The sequence below is a fragment of the Microdochium trichocladiopsis genome (genome assembly GCF_020744255.1).
Source record: "Microdochium trichocladiopsis strain MPI-CAGE-CH-0230 chromosome Unknown B0I36scaffold_16, whole genome shotgun sequence".
In the NCBI taxonomy this organism is placed as follows: Eukaryota; Fungi; Ascomycota; class Sordariomycetes; order Xylariales; family Microdochiaceae; genus Microdochium; species Microdochium trichocladiopsis.
In genome coordinates, this window is record NW_025763559.1 from 285,541 (window position 1) to 306,527 (window position 20,987).

The 20,987-nt window shown below is 53.4% G+C and overlaps 5 protein-coding genes across 5 annotated transcripts; 3 read left to right on the forward strand and 2 right to left on the reverse strand.

The window, feature by feature from the left end:
• Window positions 1-872: 872 nt before the first annotated feature.
• Window positions 873-1,890, reverse strand: B0I36DRAFT_56514 (uncharacterized protein). Its single transcript, XM_046163032.1, has 2 exons — window positions 1,868-1,890; window positions 873-1,815 (listed from the first exon to the last, which is right to left on the reverse strand). The coding sequence occupies exon 2, from the start codon at window positions 1,715-1,717 to the stop codon at window positions 983-985; it is 735 nt and encodes a 244-aa protein (XP_046004330.1). The 5' UTR covers window positions 1,718-1,815; window positions 1,868-1,890; the 3' UTR covers window positions 873-982.
• Window positions 1,817-2,903, reverse strand: B0I36DRAFT_56502 (SIR2-like domain-containing protein). Its single transcript, XM_046163031.1, has one exon. It carries the CDS (start codon window positions 2,778-2,780, stop codon window positions 1,860-1,862), a length of 921 nt encoding a protein of 306 aa, XP_046004331.1. The 5' UTR covers window positions 2,781-2,903; the 3' UTR covers window positions 1,817-1,859.
• A 2,681-nt stretch (window positions 2,904-5,584) lies between these two features.
• Window positions 5,585-6,427, forward strand: B0I36DRAFT_370133 (uncharacterized protein; the record flags this gene model as incomplete). The annotated part of the gene is made up of 1 exon (XM_046159874.1): window positions 5,585-6,427. One exon carries the CDS (start codon window positions 5,585-5,587, stop codon window positions 6,425-6,427), a length of 843 nt encoding a protein of 280 aa, XP_046004332.1.
• A 303-nt stretch (window positions 6,428-6,730) lies between these two features.
• On the forward strand, window positions 6,731-9,888 carry B0I36DRAFT_436864 (uncharacterized protein; the record flags this gene model as incomplete). Its single annotated transcript, XM_046162862.1, has 4 exons — window positions 6,731-7,289; window positions 7,577-8,741; window positions 8,821-9,154; window positions 9,219-9,888. 4 exons carry the CDS (start codon window positions 6,731-6,733, stop codon window positions 9,849-9,851), a joined length of 2,691 nt encoding a protein of 896 aa, XP_046004333.1. The 3' UTR covers window positions 9,852-9,888.
• Window positions 9,889-11,209: 1,321 nt separating this feature from the next.
• B0I36DRAFT_436865 (uncharacterized protein) lies at window positions 11,210-13,698 on the forward strand. The gene is made up of 3 exons (XM_046162863.1): window positions 11,210-11,503; window positions 12,183-12,398; window positions 12,794-13,698. The coding sequence occupies exons 1-3, from the start codon at window positions 11,468-11,470 to the stop codon at window positions 13,424-13,426; spliced, it is 885 nt and encodes a 294-aa protein (XP_046004334.1). The 5' UTR covers window positions 11,210-11,467; the 3' UTR covers window positions 13,427-13,698.
• The last annotated feature ends 7,289 nt before the right edge of the window (window positions 13,699-20,987 follow it).

Below are 20,987 nucleotides of genomic sequence, written 5' to 3' on the forward strand. Positions count from 1 at the left end.
CTACAAAGAGTCCGCCTCGTTTTCTGGGGGGGAAAGTCTTGGGCTCTTTCCCGGACCCGACGGACGAAGCACGCGTGAGCCGCGGAACGGCTGTGGGATCCACGCTGAAGCCTGGACCTTGGTGGGACGGGGACGGGCCGCTGCGTGCCGGATCCTACCGAAATTCGGGCCGTTTTCGCGACGCTCCAACGAATACGCCAGAAAAGGGCCGACGCGGTCTGGCCGTGACATTCTAATCTGGGGCGAACGTGATACGTGACCCGAAGTCGGTCGCTCAGAAGCGACTCAATCTGGCGAAACTTGATTGGTCAGACGCTGAGGCGTGCTGGTCGTATGCCATGGGCAATGATTCATTATGTCGGGATTCGAGCTGAGCAGCCATTGCCGAGTCTTCGGGTCCAGTCTTCAGCGAACTGTTTGAGTGCCTCCGCGTCGTTGGGCGCCGTCACTTTAATGCCGAGTCACTCGCTCTTGAGCCGGTTAGCTGAGGCGAATTTGATGTTCTGTATGTTCTCATTGCCGCTTTGTTCGATCGCGATCCACGGGTCCTCTCAGGTTTCGTGGCTTCATGGCTCCCAGGCTTGCTACTGTGACTGGGTCTCTGATATTCACGATGATCTCATGTTGGGTTTAGGCACGAGATTTCTTGAGGACGGTCATATTGTGTACGCCGGATGCTACCCCTCTCCCTGCCATGGCCGCGGACGCGGGAGGCGTGATTTCCAGGTTCTGGCCTCTTGCTTGTCCTGCATTTCCTATTAAATATGCGACGTTTTGTCCCGTCTCTTTTGCCTCTTTCGCCGCGTCTCTTGCCTCTCTGCTGGTGGCGGCGACTTCCTCAAGTTTGGCGGTGGAGTGCTGGGTTCCTTCAGTGGTGGTGGTGTTGATTCCTTGTCTGATTCAAAAACTGTTCCAAGTGCATTGTGCCGAGAAAAACGATATATTCCCTGATATTCCCCTTCCGGTATGTCGCGAATGTGGCCTAGACGCTAGCGATGGGCGTGTACCTCTGTAGATCCCTCGGTTGACGATGGGAGAGTACCCAGTTGTCCAAATTTATGTGGTGCGTATGATTCCTGCTGTCTTCCCCCACAGCCATGAGCGCAGCTGCTGGCGCCACTCGCTCCCACACAATCCTAGGGGAAATGTGTTTCAGCCAGATCGGGTGGTCTTCTGGCATGCCTTTCTTACGGGGAAATGCGCTCCAGTCGTCTTCATAGTACCCTGTTCGCACGAAGTCCCCAATCTGCTTCGAGAAACGAACCCTCAATACCTGATCTGGCTTCCGTGTAGGCCAAGCGAACCACGATTCGTAGTCTTCGTTGCTTGGTAAGGCGAGGCCGCGCAACTCAATCACGGCTTTGATTAAGTTAGAGGCCTCCTGCTCCCAGTAGTAGTGCACGCCTCCGCAGACAAGAAAATTGAGGGCCCGCTCATATCGCCTGACATGTTCGCGAAGTCTGACATAGCTGTTCGGGTGGTCGAGCCTGTAGGCCGGATCGTCAAGGGCCGAAGCGCGTACCCGCACACAGCGCTTGTCTGCAGGTAAATCTAGCAGTTGCAAAACGAGGTAATTTGCTACATCCTCATCCCCGCCAATGAATCTGCCGTCATCGGCGATTGAGACCTCTAAGGGTGTTGTAGTGACATTCCCTTTGAAGCCGTTATCTTCCGTGGAGCCGAACTTGACGACCAGGCTCGTACCCGGCTCTAGCATGTTGGAAGCGGCGTTGAGGAATCCAGATTGGTCGGCCGGTGCAAGCGAGGCATGAATCCCTCTCCACTTCCGCTGACTGTCCTCTGGGATGTCATGGACTGATGAAAGTTAGACATGACCTACGACAAGCTAAATATCTGGACTACTCACTAGTGCCCTCGGAGCGCTCGCTCTGATCCAGCAAGTCCTCCAACCAAGGTCCAATGGCATCGTAGTCCTCGCAACGGACATGTTTCAAGGGCAGCTGCGGCACTGGGTTGAGCTCGCCCTTCCGAAGTAAGATGTAATGACTGGAACCAATATTCTTCTCCTTCTCGCCAAGCCACTTCAAGAGTTCGCCAAAGTTTGGATCGGCCAAGCCGCCCCCACAGCCCACAAACAGTATGGTCCTTCCCGTGAAGATGTTTCGCAGCGTCTCCTGGACGCCATCATCGTGCTGGACCTTGTAGTAGTCGATGGCATCCAACACAATATGCTTCGGGTTCTTCCAGTAGCCGTGGGGGTGGAACACTCCGTCGCAGTGTCTCCGGTTGAATTCCATAAGCTTGTCCTTGTCCGAGCTGTCGAGGGGGGACAGACCACAATACTTCTCCATCAATCCGTCGTAATTCGTCGTCATGAGCAAGGCACCGTTTCGGTGGAGACTCTTCAGGCTCTCGAGGACGGCCGGGGAGGCAACGTAGCGGTGCAGCTCCTTGAATTGGAGGCTAAGCCAGTCTGCCAACTTGACGGGATGAGATTGGAAAAAGCTCTTCAATTTACTTGCGGCGTCGATGAGGTCTCCGGGCGTCGCTGTGTCGTCGTCTAGCAGCTTCCTTGCTCGCTCAAATGCCTTCTCTTGCTGCTGGTAGAAGTTCGGCAGTTCTCTCTCGAGATAGTCGAAACCATTGTGAACAAGGCCGGTCCACGTCAAGCGAGGTCTGTCTGCGGCTTTAATCGAATATAGGGTCACGCCGGACCCCACGCATATTGCCAGGTTGCGCTTCTTCAATATGTCTCGAAGATTGTCCACTGCCTCGGCTTGTTGTCTCTGTGTCTCCCTCTCTTGTTCCGCTGCCCTCATCGGCTTCCTGGTTTGGGAAATGTCATCCTTTTGGCTTGGTTGCTTTCTCGGCAGGCAGAAATTCAACTCCGACGTTGTAGATAGAAGTATGGCGTCCTTGCTACTATAGGGCGAGTGTTCGACGCTTGATGACGACCGAATTTTAATCTGATCCAGTCGGTAGGCGATGACGTAGTCCTCATTTGATTTTTTTGAAAACATGGGGCTCACTGAAACCCCTACAGACTCAACAGTGGCGCTCACTGGAACCCCTACAGGCTCAACAGTAGGGACCCTTGGGGATTTAGCCGACTTCTCCTCAGGATGCTGAAAATGAATATCCGTTACGTGCTTGAGGCCGGTAACAATGTAGTAGACCCGCGGCTTGAGGTAAGACACTGCTTTTTCGGTTAACGCGGCACCTGGAGTCATCTTCCCAGCAATATGTTTGATCTGTTCCAGCGATGGTTCGAAAACAATCGTTTCCATCTTGTCGCAGGTGAAGTGCTGACTCGAATTCACCGAGAGGAACCTGGACCAAATCCGTAGGCTGAAATTGTTACCGAAAGGACCACCCCTGACGTCGCTGGAGAACGTGAGTGCCGGTACCTGCCAAGTTTTTATCCCTTCTTGTGCCTCAAGCACCGTTACGGAGTTGGTTGGATCGAACGGTGATGCAAGGATCGCGCCGAGCCTGATAGACCCTTTTGGTAGCACATCATTAACCAGAAACCATGTCTTCTTGGACTTTATTTTGCTTCTTTGCGTACGTAGCGGTTGTGTGACAGTGACTGTTCTGGATAGCGGTTGCGGAACCTCTACAGCTGCAGTTTGGTGGCTGCTATCGGGCGCAATGGGGGCGGCTTCATCGACAACATCACCATCACCATCTTCTTCGACACCCACATCGTCCTCGTCGCAGTCCTCCGTCTCCATATCCGAGGAGTAAGCTCTAAGCACCCAGAGAGCGGCGTCGAGTTGATGGTTGCCTATGTGTTTCCTGACCTCTCTGGAAGTAGAAATTACTTCAAAGCAAAAAGGGCAGGTCGCCGAATAGTTGAATGGTAGGTTTCGGTCCGATATTCTCACCATAGCCGCCTTCAAAGTGTCTTCCACGACAGAGTGAGCTTCCTTTAAGTGCTTGTCCAAGTCCTGTGGTGAGTGGAAGGTTCCCGTGCAACCTTTGATGCAGCGCCAATCCTTCCTATGTTGACGAAGTTCATGGTTATACCATTCATGCAAGGAGCCGTACAGCCTGTCCGGCTCCGGGCAGTCCTCAAAGGTACATACATATGGTTGTATGTCGCTCACTATGTGCCATCTAAGGATATGGTCAGCCATAGCGCCCATGGATCAGTGTTAAGGTCTCGTACCTCCATTCCCGAGTGTTGATCGGATCAATATAGAGGTAGCACAAAGGGCAGGGAAAAGGTTCTCCCGTGAGCTCGACAGGCGGGGCTGGAAATACTGGTCGATTCATGTCATCAGGGTCTGAGCCGTACGATGTTATTGACTGTTGATCGCTCGCAACTCTCCGCTCTTGGTCTGGCGAAGCATCTTCATCTGTCCCATCGAGGACGGGTAGTGCCGACACCGTTGTGTCGGCGTCGTTCATTTCGGTTTCTGAGCTTGACATGACTTTTTCTCCGTCCATTTCCGCAATAAAGCCATCCGTCAGCTTGAAGTGATGCGCACGGCAGTAAGAAAGAAATTGGCGGCGAGCATGGAGAGCCTTCATGACTCGATCTCTCAGATAATCTTCGATCTTTGGGAATTTACCCGTTACCGACTGCAGATCCAGCTGCTCGACACCCTCTATGTTGATTGTGACCGCTTTCCGATAGCGGTCAAGCGGAACTGGGTTGCGAAAGCTGGCACTCATCCTAATCAGGGTGTTGACGGTTCTCGACACACTCTGACGAAGCCTCACAACCACGGCCCTTGCGGCATCGACGGGGGCCACCTCGTCATCTTCCCCGGACGAAAAGGAGTCTTCGGTGCTCCCATCGCGGCGGTTAGAGAAGATCTCATCCAAAACCTCTTTCTTCCCACCCAAGATTGCATTTTGCAGGTTCCTGATCCGACACAAGCAGTTCAGCAATCTATCCAGGCACTCAACGACCACGCTGAGGAGATGTGGAGAGTCTCGGAGTTTCTCGTCGAGAGATTTCTTCTTCGTATGGTGTGCGCCGTTATTCTTGCACCAGTCTTCAAATCTTGCCTGTTCTCTGCCTATCTCGGACCGAACAAACGCACCCGCGCTTCTGCTTGGGGCATTTTCTCGATCCAACTCGGCGACAATCTGGAACGCATTCCAGCATAGCCCTACGCCGGTAGCGATGGACATGGCGACTGTCTCCAGGAGCTGACACAGCAGTGCGGAGGTTTAACCATCCTGACGCAAGCGAAAGCAGGTCCAAGTTTGGGCTACAGCGGACTCACGAGCTCTGGCAAGCCGTTTTACGCCACTTTAAGCTGTTACCTGAGAAAGCCTTTCTGGGTGCACCAAAGACCCCACCCACACTGCCTTTTCCTAGCCCACCAGAGTCCCTGTCCGGGGCGTCTCAGCTGTGATCACATGCTGAGGGCGTCTCAGCTGTGATCACATGCTGCAGGGTCTCCTTACTGACCGCCACATTGGGCGTGCTAGCGGGTGCGCCTGATGCATATGCTGCACATCCTTCGCTCGGAGCTGTGTACTGCTACAAAGCAACCTCTGAGCTCGATGCCCGACTCTACAAAACTAGCATTACCAGCCCGACTGGATCAATTGTAGCACCCCCGAAACCCTCCTTTCTTCGCGTCCACCCTTTTATTACTTTGCAATGTCTGGCAAAGTCAAGACGTGGTTTGTGGCTCCGAACTGGGACATTGCGCCGACCAGTGTCAAGCTTGGGACAGTCTTCTTCGAGCCGACTCCACCCTTCATTGACAAGGCGCACGCCAAGTTCGTGCCGGCCGACGAAGACCTGACTGACATACCAGATGCAACCGCAAAGAAGAACTTCACAGCCACTGCAGATGAGGTGAAGAAAAGCAAAGGCGGCATATTCGCCAGATTCCTGGGTACCGTGCCGGTCGGCGGCGAGGCTACGGCCCAGCGCGACAAGTCTGCGGTCGAGCACTACACCGTCAAAGACCTTGCCTCTGTCTCGGGCTGGGTGCCAAGCCTCGAGCTCGAGAAAAAGGCCACGGAATCCAGCAGTGTTGCCGCATTCCTCGAGCAGTGGGACTACGAGAAACCCGTCTACATGATCACGGGCATCCGGACGGCAGAGAGTGTCACCGTCACGACCCTGAGGCGGCGAGGACGAAGCCTCCTCGGCTGGTTCGGCATCGACTTGTCTCCCGTTGATGTGCCGCTGACGGTCGGCATGACTGCGGAGGACTCTGCATCGCGCAATGAATTTGTGAGCTTTGAAGACTCGTCCAAGATTGTATTTGCCTACCAGCTGCGCGAGATCCGGGTAAGCGAGGGCAACGTGACTGGGTCCGACTATCTCACCAACGCGCTGCTTGACACTGCCGGTGGTGCAGCCCGGCCCAGGGACACCACTGCCGTCGGACATGACGTTGGTGACGTGGCTCTCGCGCATTTGTACAGATACGCGACGATCGACGAGATGGACGGAAGTGAATGCGTCTGCATAAGCCCCGATGCCACGTAGCACTCATAGGCAATGGAACGCCGCTAGCGCAAGCCAGATTGATTCAGCTCCGGCTGTAAATTACACCTAGGAGTTCTTGTGGTCCAATGAAATGAATTTCTGTATATATGAAGACCATTGCTCAAAGCCTCTTGCGCCACTGTGTGAACCCCCCAAGTTCCGCGTTGCCATCCCCAGCCACCCAAAGAACCTCCAAAAACTGAGGAGCTCCCACCAATCGATAGCCGCTCTCGCGTAGTCACAGCACGACGATTGATCTCGTCCCTGGTGGGAGGGCTCGTTGATGTTATCACAGCAAACGACATGTCGGGTAATGCAGTTCAGATATGTTTCAGCGTTCTTCACAGCATCACGGAAATCGAATATGGCGTCTGTAGATACGAGTGGATTCAGCAGAAGCGGAGGACGGGGAGCAAGAGCCTCATTGCAGTTGAGGATCTAGAGGATCTTACTCTGCACGTGCAGGGAGCCAAGGCGACATTTCAGAACATCCTCGCCGATATCCTTCAGGACGACTTCGTTTCTGCCCAGGATGGAGAGGAGCTGCGGCGTGCCGAAGAGAAAATGCGCCGGATGCTGGGATTCAACTTTGGCTTGTTCGTGAGCGCCGCCGATCTCATTGGAAGGCAGATTGGCAAAATCGCCGGTGCTCTCAGGCTCAACTTTCATGAACCAACTCGGCTAAGACTACTGGAACTCCTCGAATTACACAGAGACGAAGACCCGGATGATGCTTTGAATGCAGATTATACTTTGTGGCAAATCCGGAAGTTGCGTTTTCAAGCGCTGCTGGAAGAGGAATTGGTCAGTTACGATGTCGTGATTACAAGCCCAATCTTGGAAGTGACAACTTTTGCTGATGGTATTTGCGCGCCCAGACCGAGTCTCTCTCCGAAGGCGACTTGCGACAGGGATGGAAGAATGCTCGTAGAGAGATGCAGAAAGATGACTTCGCGTACCTCTGTCCTGAGCTGGACTTGTTGAACAAACGGATCAATACTGTATGGCAGCGCTCGGCATTGGGAAATCGGCCACGGACTCATAGGGGCTTAGGAGAGATGCTCGCAGTCCAAGAGAAGATAAGCGTCCTCACGAGCGCCCTTTGCCCCGGCGAGGTCTTCCGATGCAGCTGCCGCAATTCGCACCAAGCTTATTTGGAGCTTGAAGACGATGTGCTGGGGCACATATCGCGATCCGCCGAGGCCAAGACGGAGCCTATCCTAAGACTTGTACTCAAAAACATACCGTCTAAAAGCCTCAAGGCTCAACGTCGAGATTGGACATTTGCGGGCCTGACCGTATCGCTGGTCCAGTCAAACAGAGAATCAGATGACAACTCCGCCGACAGGGTCACAAAAGCGACCAAAAGCGTCGAGAAAGGTGTGAGGCGGACCTTCACCCGGTCGAAAGAAACCCTTGGGATGACCAAATCGCCTTCTTTCGACCTCTGCAACTTCATCTCCAAGTGGCAAATGGAGAAAACAGCCACATTGCAACCCCAAGTGGCCGAGAGTGGCCAGATAGGCCCTATCCATCTGCAATACGACCGGTCGCAGCTTCGTTTCAAGGAAATGGCTAACCTGTTGGGACAGCTGAACGAGCATCACCTCTCGGTACCGGAGCGGTTGCAAATGGCTCTGAAGGTGGCGGAGAGCCTGCTGTACCTTCACGGAACGTCACTCCTCGGCAAGGTGTGGATGAGCAGCGACATCTGGTTGACCCGGCCGGGAGCACTTGGAGGACCCCCAATCCGACTTTTTCTATCCGCAAGTACTATCAGTGAAATCAACCAGAATATCAAGTCCACGCTCGGAAACGCGAAGGACATGAGCCCCGCTGAAGAATTCGTTGCCCGCGTTGAAGAAGTCATGGAACCACGAATACTTTCCCTGGGGGTTTTCCTCGTCGAGCTGGCGAGGAACAGCTCGTGGTCGTCACTCCGGACCAAGCTTCTGCCAGATGTGACATTTAATCATACACTCTCAGACTACGACCTGGCCGCTCTGAACAGAAGTGTTCAGGAATTTGGCAGCAAGTCTGCTGCTCCAGAAGAAACGAGTCTCGTGGCTGCTGCCCCCGTGTTCTTCGAAGTCATTCGCAAATGTGTGCAAGGCGACTTCTATGGCCCCATGGACCCTAAACGGCCTCGCCAGTCGCTGGACGAGTCTGCGTTTCGGCAGATGGTTTACGACCAGGTCGTGTGCGGTCTCAAAGACGCTCTTGAGGACTATGACTTTGCAGCTAAATGGCCGCCCTCCTTAGACTTGATAGACGGCCACTTGTTTGATGATGTGGTTAACGTCACTGCAGAAGCGTAAGTGCATAAACGGGCAATGAAACCATACACCCTCTCCTCTTCTGTCTCTCGCGAGAAATGCTGACGTCAAGTCCAGACGCGCACGTTCCGATCGATGGTTCAACGATTGGCGGTACCACGTTCAGCCGTTCCTGAAGGAGAGCCAACCGAAACTGAAAGAACCGCGGCGGTTGAAGATTGCCATTCTCGACACTGGAATAGACTTGGTACATGACACTATCATAGTCCAGAAACGCCGTATTACATGCAAAAGCTTCCTAGATGGCAAAAGCGCAACGATTGATGAACACGGCCATGGCACTCATATAGCTGGGCTGGTGCTGCGCCTTGCCATAAATGCCGATGTCTATGCCTATCGCGTGGCCGTGGAGGATAAGTTCACGGAAGAGAATATTGGTGCCATTGCTCTGGTAAGTCAGCTGCGAGAGTCGTCGTTGGGATATTTTGAACGGCCTTGCTTATAGGTAATCACAGGCTCTGGAGGAAGCTGTACGCGAGAAGGTTGACATCGTTTCCTTGTCACTTGGTTTTAATTACAAGACCAAAGCTCTCTTAAAGGTCCATGAGGCTTTGCTAAAGGCATACGCGAACAAAGTTGTCATATTTGCCGCGGCCAGCAATTCGGGAGCGACCGTCAAGAAGCTGGCATTTCCAGCAGATCAGGACGAGGTCATATGGGTTGGTGCTGCGGATGGCCTTGGCGTCACATCGGCATTCACGCCCAGTCACAAGGTCAGCAATACTTATTACAAGTTCACGGCGCTGGGCGAGGGCGTCAAGTCTACATGGCCGGCCGCGCGTGTCGAAAGCGGCTACGAAGCCCGCTCTGGCACTTCATATGCCACGCCCATCGCGGCTGCGGTGGCGGCGGCAGTCATGGACTTTATAAGATACAAACTGATCGGTGCTGCTCCGGGAAGCGATGACGATGCTCGCCTCCAGGCAATGAAGACGAAGAAAGGCGCGCAGCTCATCTTGAAAGCTCTAACGGTTGATACCGCTGATGGGTACCACTTCCTTAATCCTTCTGTGCTATTCAACAGGCACAGCGAGCAACGATCGAATCAAGTACGCGACGCATTGGTCACTATTCTTGGTCAGGTCTAGGCAATATAACAAGCTCCATGAACGCCCGCTGAGCAACTTCTTATGTGAAATCCCCTCCATAAACCATCAGCTCTTAGTAGTGGATATATTATGGTTAGCCTTCTCTTGGTGTCCAGCAACTATTACTGTGCGGTGCTGACGCTTGCAGTTCGACCGCCGCTACTCCGGGAGGAACATGGTCGACTTCCGCCTTCTTTCTGGTACCGCAGACTGGCTCGGGACTCGTGGTACGCCCTGTTGCCACCAGTCTACACGATGAGCTCTAACGTCCTCAAAGTCTTCAAGGCAGACCGCCTGTTAGCTGTGCGCATTGCTACCTAACATGGCCACGGGCGATGATGATGTCAGATCCTTTGCTCGTTTTCGTGGCATTGCAGGTTTGATGCACGCTCTCAGGGAATCTCATAACTAGCGAGGATACCTTCTTCTTACGGTGCGTGAGACGAAGCGCCTCACCATCTATCCGGCTTTCCCCTTCGGGCTCCTCCACATGTTTATTTACCGGGGTGTGCTCTAGGATAAGGAGCCTAGGAAAGAGTACCAATCACAAAATTTAGGTACATTAACGTACTCCACAAGGGAGTGGGACAAACAAGGGAGTGGGACAAACAAGGGAGTGGGACAAACAAGGGAGTGGGACACTTTCCCGCTTTCTGAAAGACACTCTCTTTCTTCTTATTTTCCTCCACCAATAATTATGCCACGACAATCAACTGAAGGCGATTTGATTCTAGCGCTTAATGCGCTTAAAACAAACCCACAATTGACAATTCGTAAAGCTGCATCGATATACAACGTGTCGAAATCAACACTCCACAGACGATACCATGGTCAACCTGCAAAGCGCGATTCACGACCACAAAGCCAGAAATTGACCTCATACGAAGAGGACAGCATTGTACGATACGTAATCGACCTAGATTCGCGATCATTTCCACTGCGCCTTAGTAGTGTTCGAGAAATGGCGGATCGACTCCTCCGCGTACGCGACGCGCCACGCGTCGGAACGAACTGGGCCTCGAACTTCGTACGACGACGACCTGAGCTCCGTACGCGTTTTAATCGAAGAATCGACTACCAGAGGGTCCTCTGCGAGGATCCGGACGCGTATCGCGCGTGGTTTGAGCTCGTACGAAATATAATCGCGAAATACGGGATCCACAATGACCTCTCGAGAGGGCCATGCAATGAACGTGTGACCAGTGATGATCGCTTTGGTTTCTAATCGAGTACGGGGCGGGGACATTCATTCGGCTGCTGGCGAGCGCGTTGCATGGCAACCATTAAAGATGGCACAGCTGCTTTGGCCCGGCGCACATTGTCAGCGACGGCACCCTCAAAACTTTTACATTCAGCGACCCGGAGCTCGGGCAGACCGGTGCTGCAACGGGTTTAAAAAGCGAGCCGAGTCCTAGGCGACCGAGCATTATGGTGCGATATAGCAAACACGCTGCAGTAGCTACGCGAGTGGGCTTTGCGTGACTGCGCATCGGAGTCACAGGGCATGGGTCGCACAGCGGTCGTAAGGCGGCACGTTGGAACAAACGAAACCTCCCTCGGATGCCGGACTGGGCTGTCGCCACGAGCCCGCCACAGCGCAGCGACCGCGGCGGCCCATGGCTTCCTTCGGTTCTTGCTTACCGGCTCAACATGTAAGTTGGTCGAGGCAGTGTCGCCCGGCGGGTCGGTCGCCAGGGTGCAATCGCGGTCTGGGTCATGAGCCATGCACAGCACTTGGTTGGCGCTGCCCAGACTGTCGATGCTTTGTTTGAGAATGCAAAGAGTGCGTGCAAAAAGAACTCCCAGGAAAGTCATCATATCATCGGCTCAGAGGAATGCAGCCTCGTATTGAAAATTACGGTTCATTGTCGGCTTCAGGTGGCCATAATGAAACTGCCCGTCTGCTCTGAGGGCTTGGCCTAGGACTGGTCCTGAGGCCCCCTGGTGAAGGTCTGATTGTGCGCCCTCATGCTTGCCCTCTTTTGAGCTTGCGCGGTGGCAATGACCCTGGAAGTGTCCTGGCATGCAAAGGCCACCTACCCGCTACTCGCGAATGTTCGTTGCAGGCGGGGATACTCAGCTCCTGCTTGCCGTCATGCTTGCGTCCGCTGAAGGCAGCCAAACCTCCCTCCAGCCATGTTTGGTGAGTCTGTGCGGCCACCTGGCGAAGCCTCGGGCCGCCACAATGCGGTCAGCTACTCCTTGAATTATCAGGACAAGCGTCCCTGCGATGCTTCGGCTCCTTCATGCTGGCTAATAAGCAGAGCACCCCGGGGGACATATCTCCAGGAGAGCGGGAGCACTTGCAGTGCGAGCTCCACGGGTGACTAGGTGGCGTTATGTGGTGCAAAGGGGTTGAAGCGGGCCCACTTTGAGGGGCTGCCAGGCACCCAGCGTCGCTGGCTGTCAGGCATCCGCCGTCAATGCACCTTGTCACTAGGTGCTCAAGAACGCACTTCCCCGGCAGCCATCACCAGGCCATCACTCTTTTCTCCATCATCAACATCAACCCCGATCTGCTTCACGGGTGCACAAGCCAGCACCGAGGTAAGCGCACCATTCGAGAACGCCTCCAGCACCTGCCAATACACCAGACAGGGCGATTCTGAATCGTTGAGTCTGCATTCGTCTGCTGACTCCGCCAGCACCTCTCCTTTCTTAGTGGACAGAGACCAAGCCAAACATGCTTCGTCTACAAAGTCTCTGGGCAGAGGCAGTCGCCATCTCACCAAGTGGCAAGGAAGACCCGCCAGAAGAACGTACACATGGACGAGTTGTTTTCCCAACTTGGCCCTGAGGCCGGCTCCAACGATTGCAGCCGTCACACCCGTCACCTGAATGATTGACACCAAGCAAAAGCGCAAGGTCTAATCGGCGCGTCCGCAGGTCTCATGATCAACGCAGCGACGCACGAGAACCAGCTCTGCGTCCCGGCAGCCTAGGAGGACTGGGATACAGATACCAAGGATCTCTTGCAAGAGCTCTGTGAAGGCGTTATCCACTACATCTTGTCGCTCGACGAGCGCTTCCGCTTCGAGCACAAAGTCGTCTTCGCCGCAGTCAACATTGCTCTCCGTGCCATCCTCAAACCTGAAAAATGGGCCATTTTTGAGCCGACCAGGGAGGTGCTCTACGCGAAGGTCGGCAGCGCATGTCTTGACATGGCACTCGGCCTCACTGCAGTCCACAGAGCCATCGTTGAGGCGATGCTGGAGACCGCAGTCATGGATACAGATCGCCAGCTCTCCATGGACAGCATTCTCAGCACACGGGCGAGCATCCTGCACCGCATTGGCCACTGCGTCAACGGCTCAACCCCAATCCACTTCCTCGACTTTGTGTATCCTCCCGATTCGCGCACCCCCTTGGAGCAATACATACGCTTCGAAGTCCTGCGTGTCCTCCGGGCTGCACTGGTGGAGCCGTCTTTCTTCTCTTGCTCTGCGAGCCAGATGGTGGCTGCGGCAGTCTCTGCAACGTGGCGTCGTCGGTTCGGAATCCCCTGGGCGGAGCCGCTCGATTCCCTTCCTGGTCACCATTACGAAGAAATCAAGTGGATAGCGGACCTTCTGTAATGTCGCAAGTGAGTTGCGGGGTGCGGTGATTCCCGGCTCATACTCTCTACAAGAATGTCTTATGTGTATGGGAAGGACGTTCGTAAAACAATGTCAAGGGTACCCATAGATTTCTTGCCCTACGGAACCTCCTCGCCGCGGTCTGGGAAGGTGAGACATAGTGTCTGGCAGTGTAGGTGCGGGCCATTCGTAGGCGAATCGACATTTGTATATACATAAAGCTGGTCAATGTATCTCTCGTTTAGTTACACTTCCTGTCAAGAATTTGCCCGAACCTTGCTTGTCTCAGCCAGCAATATGTGTGACCTGATCTAGCGAGACGAAGCTTAGCTAATTGCCTCCCCTACCATCTGGCGGCAAGGAGTAAGCCGCTACCAGGCGCTCTTCCCACTTGGTATGTAATACAACTTCCTACATATTGTTGCGCCTCTGTTCATGCAAGTTTAAGTCCGCGTCGAACCACGTCCTCTCCTGCAGCAGGGACGCGGAGCGGCGTTCCGCCTGGACAAGCCGTAGATAATTGTTTTTTTGTTTTTCTTTTGGGCCGAAGACGACGGCCCACAAGCCCAGCCAGTCCGACGTGCTGAGCTTGTGGGATGCCCCGTGACCGAATACCGAGGGAGCTCACCGCTGTTGTGGTGGAGTCCTGTTTCAGCACTGGGGCGGGGGCGGCTCTGTCGCATGTGTACAACATCCACCATGTCCTGCCAGCTCCTCCTCCCTAAAGTGGCAAGTGGGGTGGGGCAACGCGGCTTAACATTCGTCAGGTCTTTGATAGGCCATCGCGCAGCACGCATCGTGCACGATTATGCCAAGCCCAATCGGAAGGATGATGATCATGATGGCACGTCTTTATTTCTAAGGTTTTTCGAACCTGTCTGCCATTTTTCGCGGTGCTATTACGTATCTGGCCCAGGTCCCCGTTGATCCCGTTAGAAAGCGAACGGACGCCAAGCCAATTGTTTGTTTACGTTCTGTCGGCTAGACCCCAGCATCTGACTCCACCCTTCGTCTCGCCCAGCTGGAGCGGTTTGTTTGTAGTACAGTAATCTTAAATGCGGTGTTGGGGTGGTTGGGACCGCTACTCACGCGACTTTAGGCACGGCTGTGGAAAAAGTTCCACGCCCGTGGAAAAGCTTCCACGCCTGTGGAGAAAGTTCCACGCCCGTGGAAAAGCTTCCACGCCTGTGGAGAAAGTTCCACGCCCGTGGAAAAGCTTCCACGCCTGTGGAGAAAGTTCCACGCCCGTGGAAAAGCTTCCACGCCTGTGGAGAAGCTTCCACGCCCGTGGAATAGCTTCCACACCCGTGGAAAAGCTTCCACGCCCGTGGAATAGCTTCCACGCTCGTGGAAAACTTCCCCAGCGCCCCGCATTTCGCGAACCCCCTTTTGGCCAAAGCGACGTCTCTCAATCATCTTTGCGTCTTCATTCTCCGTGTTATCACTGCCTATGGAGGCTATGAAGTATTTTGCCCTGGGCCGGGCTAAGATCGACTATAAAAGTGACGGCGCCCCACCATGCGGTTGGACATTTCCTTCATTCGAAGATTTAGAACGGATCGTGTCAGTGTTTGCCAGCCGACATGGATACAAGGCCAGAACGAAGGAGAAGAGGGAGAGGACCCGATTCTATGTCTGCGGATATAAACAATGTCCCGTTGCGTGGAGCGCACAACGAGTGGTCGACAAGTTTCCTCCGCTCTCAGATTCGCTTGAGGTGGTCCGCATACAATATTCAACCACGATCAGCCACAACCACCAGCTTACCGCTCGTCCGGAGCCAAAACCCCTTCCAGTCGATATGATCTGGCTCGGAGTCCCATTTGGCCCCCTGGTTGAGGAGGGTCGATCTGACTCCGCTATACCATTAGGTGTTCCGATGTCTCAGGAGGGGAAGAGGCTAAAGTCGTCTGCTCTCGATCTAGTAAATGTCGAGCCGCATTTCAAACACCAAGAACATGACGATGACGAGACCGTATGGGTCTATGAGCCGTTGATCATGGCGATCTCGGCAACCATCAGGAACCCATGCCTTACGATGTCGGTGACTTTAACATGGAGTGCAGACTTGTTCCGAGACCTTCGCGAACAGCTTGCCGATGCCACATCTGAGAGGAAGAAGCTCGTTCTTCTCGGATGCATGTCAACGCCCATCCTGGTGCCGGAAGGGCCCTCTTTCGATGAATATTGCGAATATATGAAACTGTTTATGGACAACAATGCTTTTATTAAAGCATATCCTACCACGGAGGAGGCAACATTCCAGGCAAGCAAAGTTGGCGATCTTAGAATCCTCGACGAGTGGGCCGCAAAATTCGACGGCCAAGGAATGAGCTGGCTCGCATACCGACCCATAACGTGCGATGGTGGGCTATCGGCGACGTGTAACCTGCCACCCTCTCATGGTGGCCGCATGGTTATCAAGCCGACACATAGCAGCAGTGGAGAAGGAGTCAAGCTTGTTAAAGTCAGCAATCGCAAGGGACTGAAGTGCCGAATCCCTGGGAACAAATGGGATGCCGATATTCAGCCCAGGAACCATCTCTTCCACCAAGAGTATGTCGACTCATTAGTCAAATTTGGCGAACTTCGGGTCTGTATGGTGCGTGATCTATCTCAAGAGGCTATAGACGGTCTCATTCCCCCAGGTAAGATCATTAGTATCACCATCACCAGACCAACCACTTCTGCCGGCAAGGTTCAATTCTCGGATATGAATCAGAGTCCATTCAGTCACGAAATATTTGGGCAAGGAGTTGGGGATGAGCACGCTCAAAAGCGCAAGTATCATGAACTGAAGCAGTTCGCCTCTCTGTGGTTTGCCATTCTTTTTAGGCTTGCCGATTTTGAACCTGGTCTTGCCTCACTTAAGGATGGCGTACGTCTCGACATTGGCATCTCAGAAGTCGCAACCGATGGGCGATTTTTCATTAATGAAGTCACACGATTGTGGAATGCGTCAAGCTTTTCAGAGGGGAACTCTACTAACGTTCAAGAACAATGGGGCGAAGCTATTGGCCATTCGTGTACACAGCCTCGATGTTGGCAGCAATACCCCGAGCTGTTAGAGACTCTTGGGACAGAAGGAAGTGAGGTGGGCTTACCTGGACGCCCCGCGAAGCGACAGCGGCCCGGATAAAGACGTACTTTCAACATCTCGTCTTGCTGGTTATTATCAACTCTTTATTCGTCTCCATAGCTTTCCTACTATATTCAATCAATCAGGCTTATACTTGCCGCACGGAGCTAAGCCGCAATGCGAAGCTGTGCTGCTTTTTCTACTTATCCTGGCCAAGTCTATTAGCGTACGACCATCCTCGTCGCGGTTATCAATGTCGGCGCCGCTATCTAGCAGTTTCTGCATAACGTCGTCACGCCCCCAAGATGTCGCCCATGACAATGAAGTCTTCCATCAATATCTCGGCTATCCACCTGAACGCCTCTCGCTAGCAGCAGATCTATAATGCTGATGTATCCCTTTTCGGCAGCTAATGATATCGGCGTCCGACCATGAATGTCTTTACTGTCGGGCTCTGCGCCACTGTCTAGCAGCAGCCGCACGACGGCTTCGGCCCTGTTGTAGACAGCCCATGCGAGCGGTGTCCGACCAAAGGAGTCTCTTTCGTCAATTCTGGCGTCTCTATCGAGCAGCAGCATCACATTCCGCTCGCATCCCATGCCGGCAGCCCATGAGATCGGTGTCCGACCGGTCTCATCTGCACGATCAACCTCAGCGCCGTTGTTGAGCAGTAGCAGCACTACCTCGTCGTGCGGATTGCTAGACGCCCATGAGAGTGGCGTCCGGCCGGCCCGATCCGGGTAATCTACCTCGGCTCCCTTGTGAAGCAGTAGCTGCACAAGATCTGCGAATCCGTTTTCAGAGGCACAAGCTAATGGTGTTCCCACGTTACCACGAAAGTTGATATCAGCACCTCTTTCTATTAGTAGCCGCACCGCCTTTGTATGCCCTTCGTTGACAGCATACATGCGCGGCGTGAACGCAGGCATCAGCATCGTCATAGTACCATTTGTGGCACTAATTAGCGATCTGGTCAGACGTGCAGCTGGTCTCGGGCTAGACTGTCAGCAGTGGCAGCCAGCACAGGCAACCGGGCGAGAGGAGAAGCCGCGGGTGTCACGGCTCGTCTTCGTCAGTGCAGATCAGGTCAATAGCACAGAGTTCTCGACTTATACGGACTGGCTGCGAAGCCGGGGTCTGCTCAAGCGGTTCTTTGTCGACGAGTGCCATACGATTATTATGGACGCTAGCTATCGAAAGCGGCTTACGGAGCTGAAGTGTATCTACCGGTACGGCTGTCCGGTCATCTTACTGACAGCTACACTACCGGTGCGACTTGAGGCTTGGTTCCGCCAGATAATGCTTGCAGGGGACGCCGAAATCATCCGAGCAAGGACCGACAAGAAGAACATCAGCTATAACGTCATGCAAGTCACGGGACCAGGTCGGAGCGCAGTCGAGGACGAGGTCGTATGCCTTATTGGCGTTTCAGATTCCCAGGCGGGGTTCTGTCAGAAGTGGGGCCTATGCCTAACAAGGAAGGAATGATCATCGACAAAAATGAGTTGCCCTTCGCCGTCCGTCGACCCTACCTCACACATCTCGCAGCTGGCCCCCTCTGGGGTTCAGATTCCCAACTCTCTAGTAGAACGAAGCTAAGGCTACGGTTTAAGTTTTCTGAGGTCGTCGAGCCACACTTAGACCTAGGAAGGCAATTTTATTCATCGCACCCAAAGTGGCGTCGCCGGGCAAGCTGTGACAGTGCGACTAACCCCTCAGCTTTCTCTTCGTTCAAGCACGGGGCATAAGTTGTCCTTCCTTCCTGATTCGGTAAGTAGTGAAGCCACCCGCACAGTCGCTGGAGGTCGTCCAGGTAGCGTCCCAATCCGGCGTCCTGAGTCAACCAAATTAACCGGGTGGTTACGGGTTGAAGATGTGATAGGTACAACGCCCTAAGGAATATTACCTCCGTACATGTAGTACTCTCTCGATCGGGTGTCGTGGCTTTCACAGAAGATACCGCTCCGGTGCAATTCAGTGACTGGGTCAAGTGTACGATTAGAACCCTAGATTGAGTCTGATGAAAAGTCACGACTATCTGGCTTAGGAACCTCCATAGCAAATTGCACCTTTCCTCCGTGCCAGGTTTTCATAGAAATGTCCTGGTGGTCGCTCGATCCCTGACTGGCTGTCAGTTGCTTCGCACCTAACATTGGGAACCATCAATCGGTGCCTGTTTCCTGATATGGACCCTTATCGATTACTGCTTATCTAATCTGCACGTCGTTGTTTTACCCCACGTGCATGACCTGTCCGAGAGTCACGAAGGGAATACGCGACCAAGACTACACAAGCCGTCTAACAGGAACGCGACAGCGCTGGAAGTCTTAATCAATCCCGTGATCACACCCAACCCATAGAGTGGAACGAGTCGGTCCCTGATCGATCAACCTCACGGCAGGTCTATGATCTCAGCACGCACGTAACAGCAGAAGCTAGTAATGAAGGACGCGGATCTCCTGCATTCATTGATGGTGATGTCCTCGTGGGGGCAGGAGCATCAAGTATGGTCGCGGTACCCCAGGCCGCGGAATCCATCATTGGTACTTTTTTCAAATACAGGGTGCCAGACAGCGAGTGGTTACCCTTTTATATCGCAAAACCTGATCTCCACCCATGCTAAGCTCTAAGTCGAGCAATGCCGCAGGTGTGTCCCATGCGCAGATCAGGATGTAGATGTCCCGATGTTACTTAAGCTGGGCAGGCCCGTTTCTGACGGCTTAATAGCGACTCGACGGCCGCATATTCAAACGTCAAGGCGTGGGACTGGCGTCTACCATCTTTATAGACAGCGGCAGCCCCTAGGATTGCTTGGCTTCGCGGCTGAAGATATGAAGGACGTGGAGGTAGGGCTCACTCGTAGGACTCGCAAGCCTTTATTATCAAACGCTTGCTAAAACGCCTCAAGATATCGATCGATGGGAGCAGCTGATTTGCACACTGAACAGGAGGTTTTGGAGAGAATGGAACATTGCATCGATGGTCTGCTAGCCAAAAGGAGATGTCACTCTTGATTCTCCTCAATAGCACCGGTCGCTTCTCTTGGAAGTGGACGAGGTCGAGGGCCGAGATAGAGGAATCCGATTATGGTGATAGCCACTAGACAGAGAAGCCATCTGATGCTGACAGGCGTACGGCTCTCTTTGATGGTGCGAAGAAGAATCTTGAGACAATTTGGCATGATTGAACATCAACATCAAATTAATCGCCGACAGCCGTGTAATCCAACGAATTGACAGTGTCAACACGTCGATATTACTGTATCTTTGATGTACGACCTCTATTTGACTGCTGTGACTGTGCCACTTTCTGAACCCGTGGAAGGCCAGTGACAGAAACAACCAGCCTTGACCACGTATAACAGAACAATCATCATGCTTGGCATCCCCTGTCGACCTGGAAAACCTCAGACGACTCCCATCTCGACTACAAGTGAGGGGCAACTCAGGCAATACCACACTAGTCATTAGTTATATTCAATGATGAATGTCCCTGTCATCTCGGGACAGTTCATTGACCGTGCCAGGTCGGGGTTGATGAGTTGCTGGAACAAGCATTGACGAAAGTCACGGTTCATAGCAAGCAGGGGCTTCTGACATTGGCAAGCAATAGCTTGGAGAAACTCATCCAGCATGACACGCTCTCCGGATTGTAGTCTTCTGCCGGTCAAGAACTTGTGCAGCGCACGGCCAGTTGGTGGATGAGGGGTTTCGGGAGAGAATAATCTCTGTTCTATAACGTAAATGCATAGCGAGTGGGCCAGCATAGCGAGTGGGCCACCTCCATCACTTCACTAGAATTCCATCTTCTAACACATCTTACTCAACAACCAGCCATGGAGACCCCTTCTAAAGATAACCAATTGAATCTCGCTCTTCAAGCTATGGACCTTGATCCTTCCCTTTCTATACGCCGCGCAGCTGCAATCTACAACGTCTCTCGAACAACGCTTACCCGCCGCTATAAGGGGACGCCTTCTCGACGCGATAGCCTACCAAATTCGATGAAATTAACAGAGCTAGAGGAGCAGACGATTGTCGACTATATTCTCGACTTGGATGCGCGAGCATATCCTCCTCGGCTAAGTGAGGTTGGAGAAATGGCGAATCGACTGCTCGATAAGCGGGCTGCGCCACGCGTCGGTCCACGATGGGCGTCAAACTTCGTTAAGCGACAACCACAGCTCCAGACGCGTTTCTTTCGCAAGTACGACTACAAGAGAGCCCAATGCGAGGATCCCGACGCGATAAGCGCGTGGTTTCGGCTTGTGCGGAACGTAGTCGCGAAAAACGGCGTAGCGGACTCCGATATCTACAACTTCGACGAGACAGGCTTTCAGATGGGCGTTATCGCGACCGGGATGGTCGTTACAAACGCGCAAATACGGTCGAACGTTAAGATGAAGCAACCAGGTAATCGGGAATGGGTTACGGTAATCCAGGGCGTTAGCGCGACTGGATTCTACGTCCCGCCGTTCGTAGT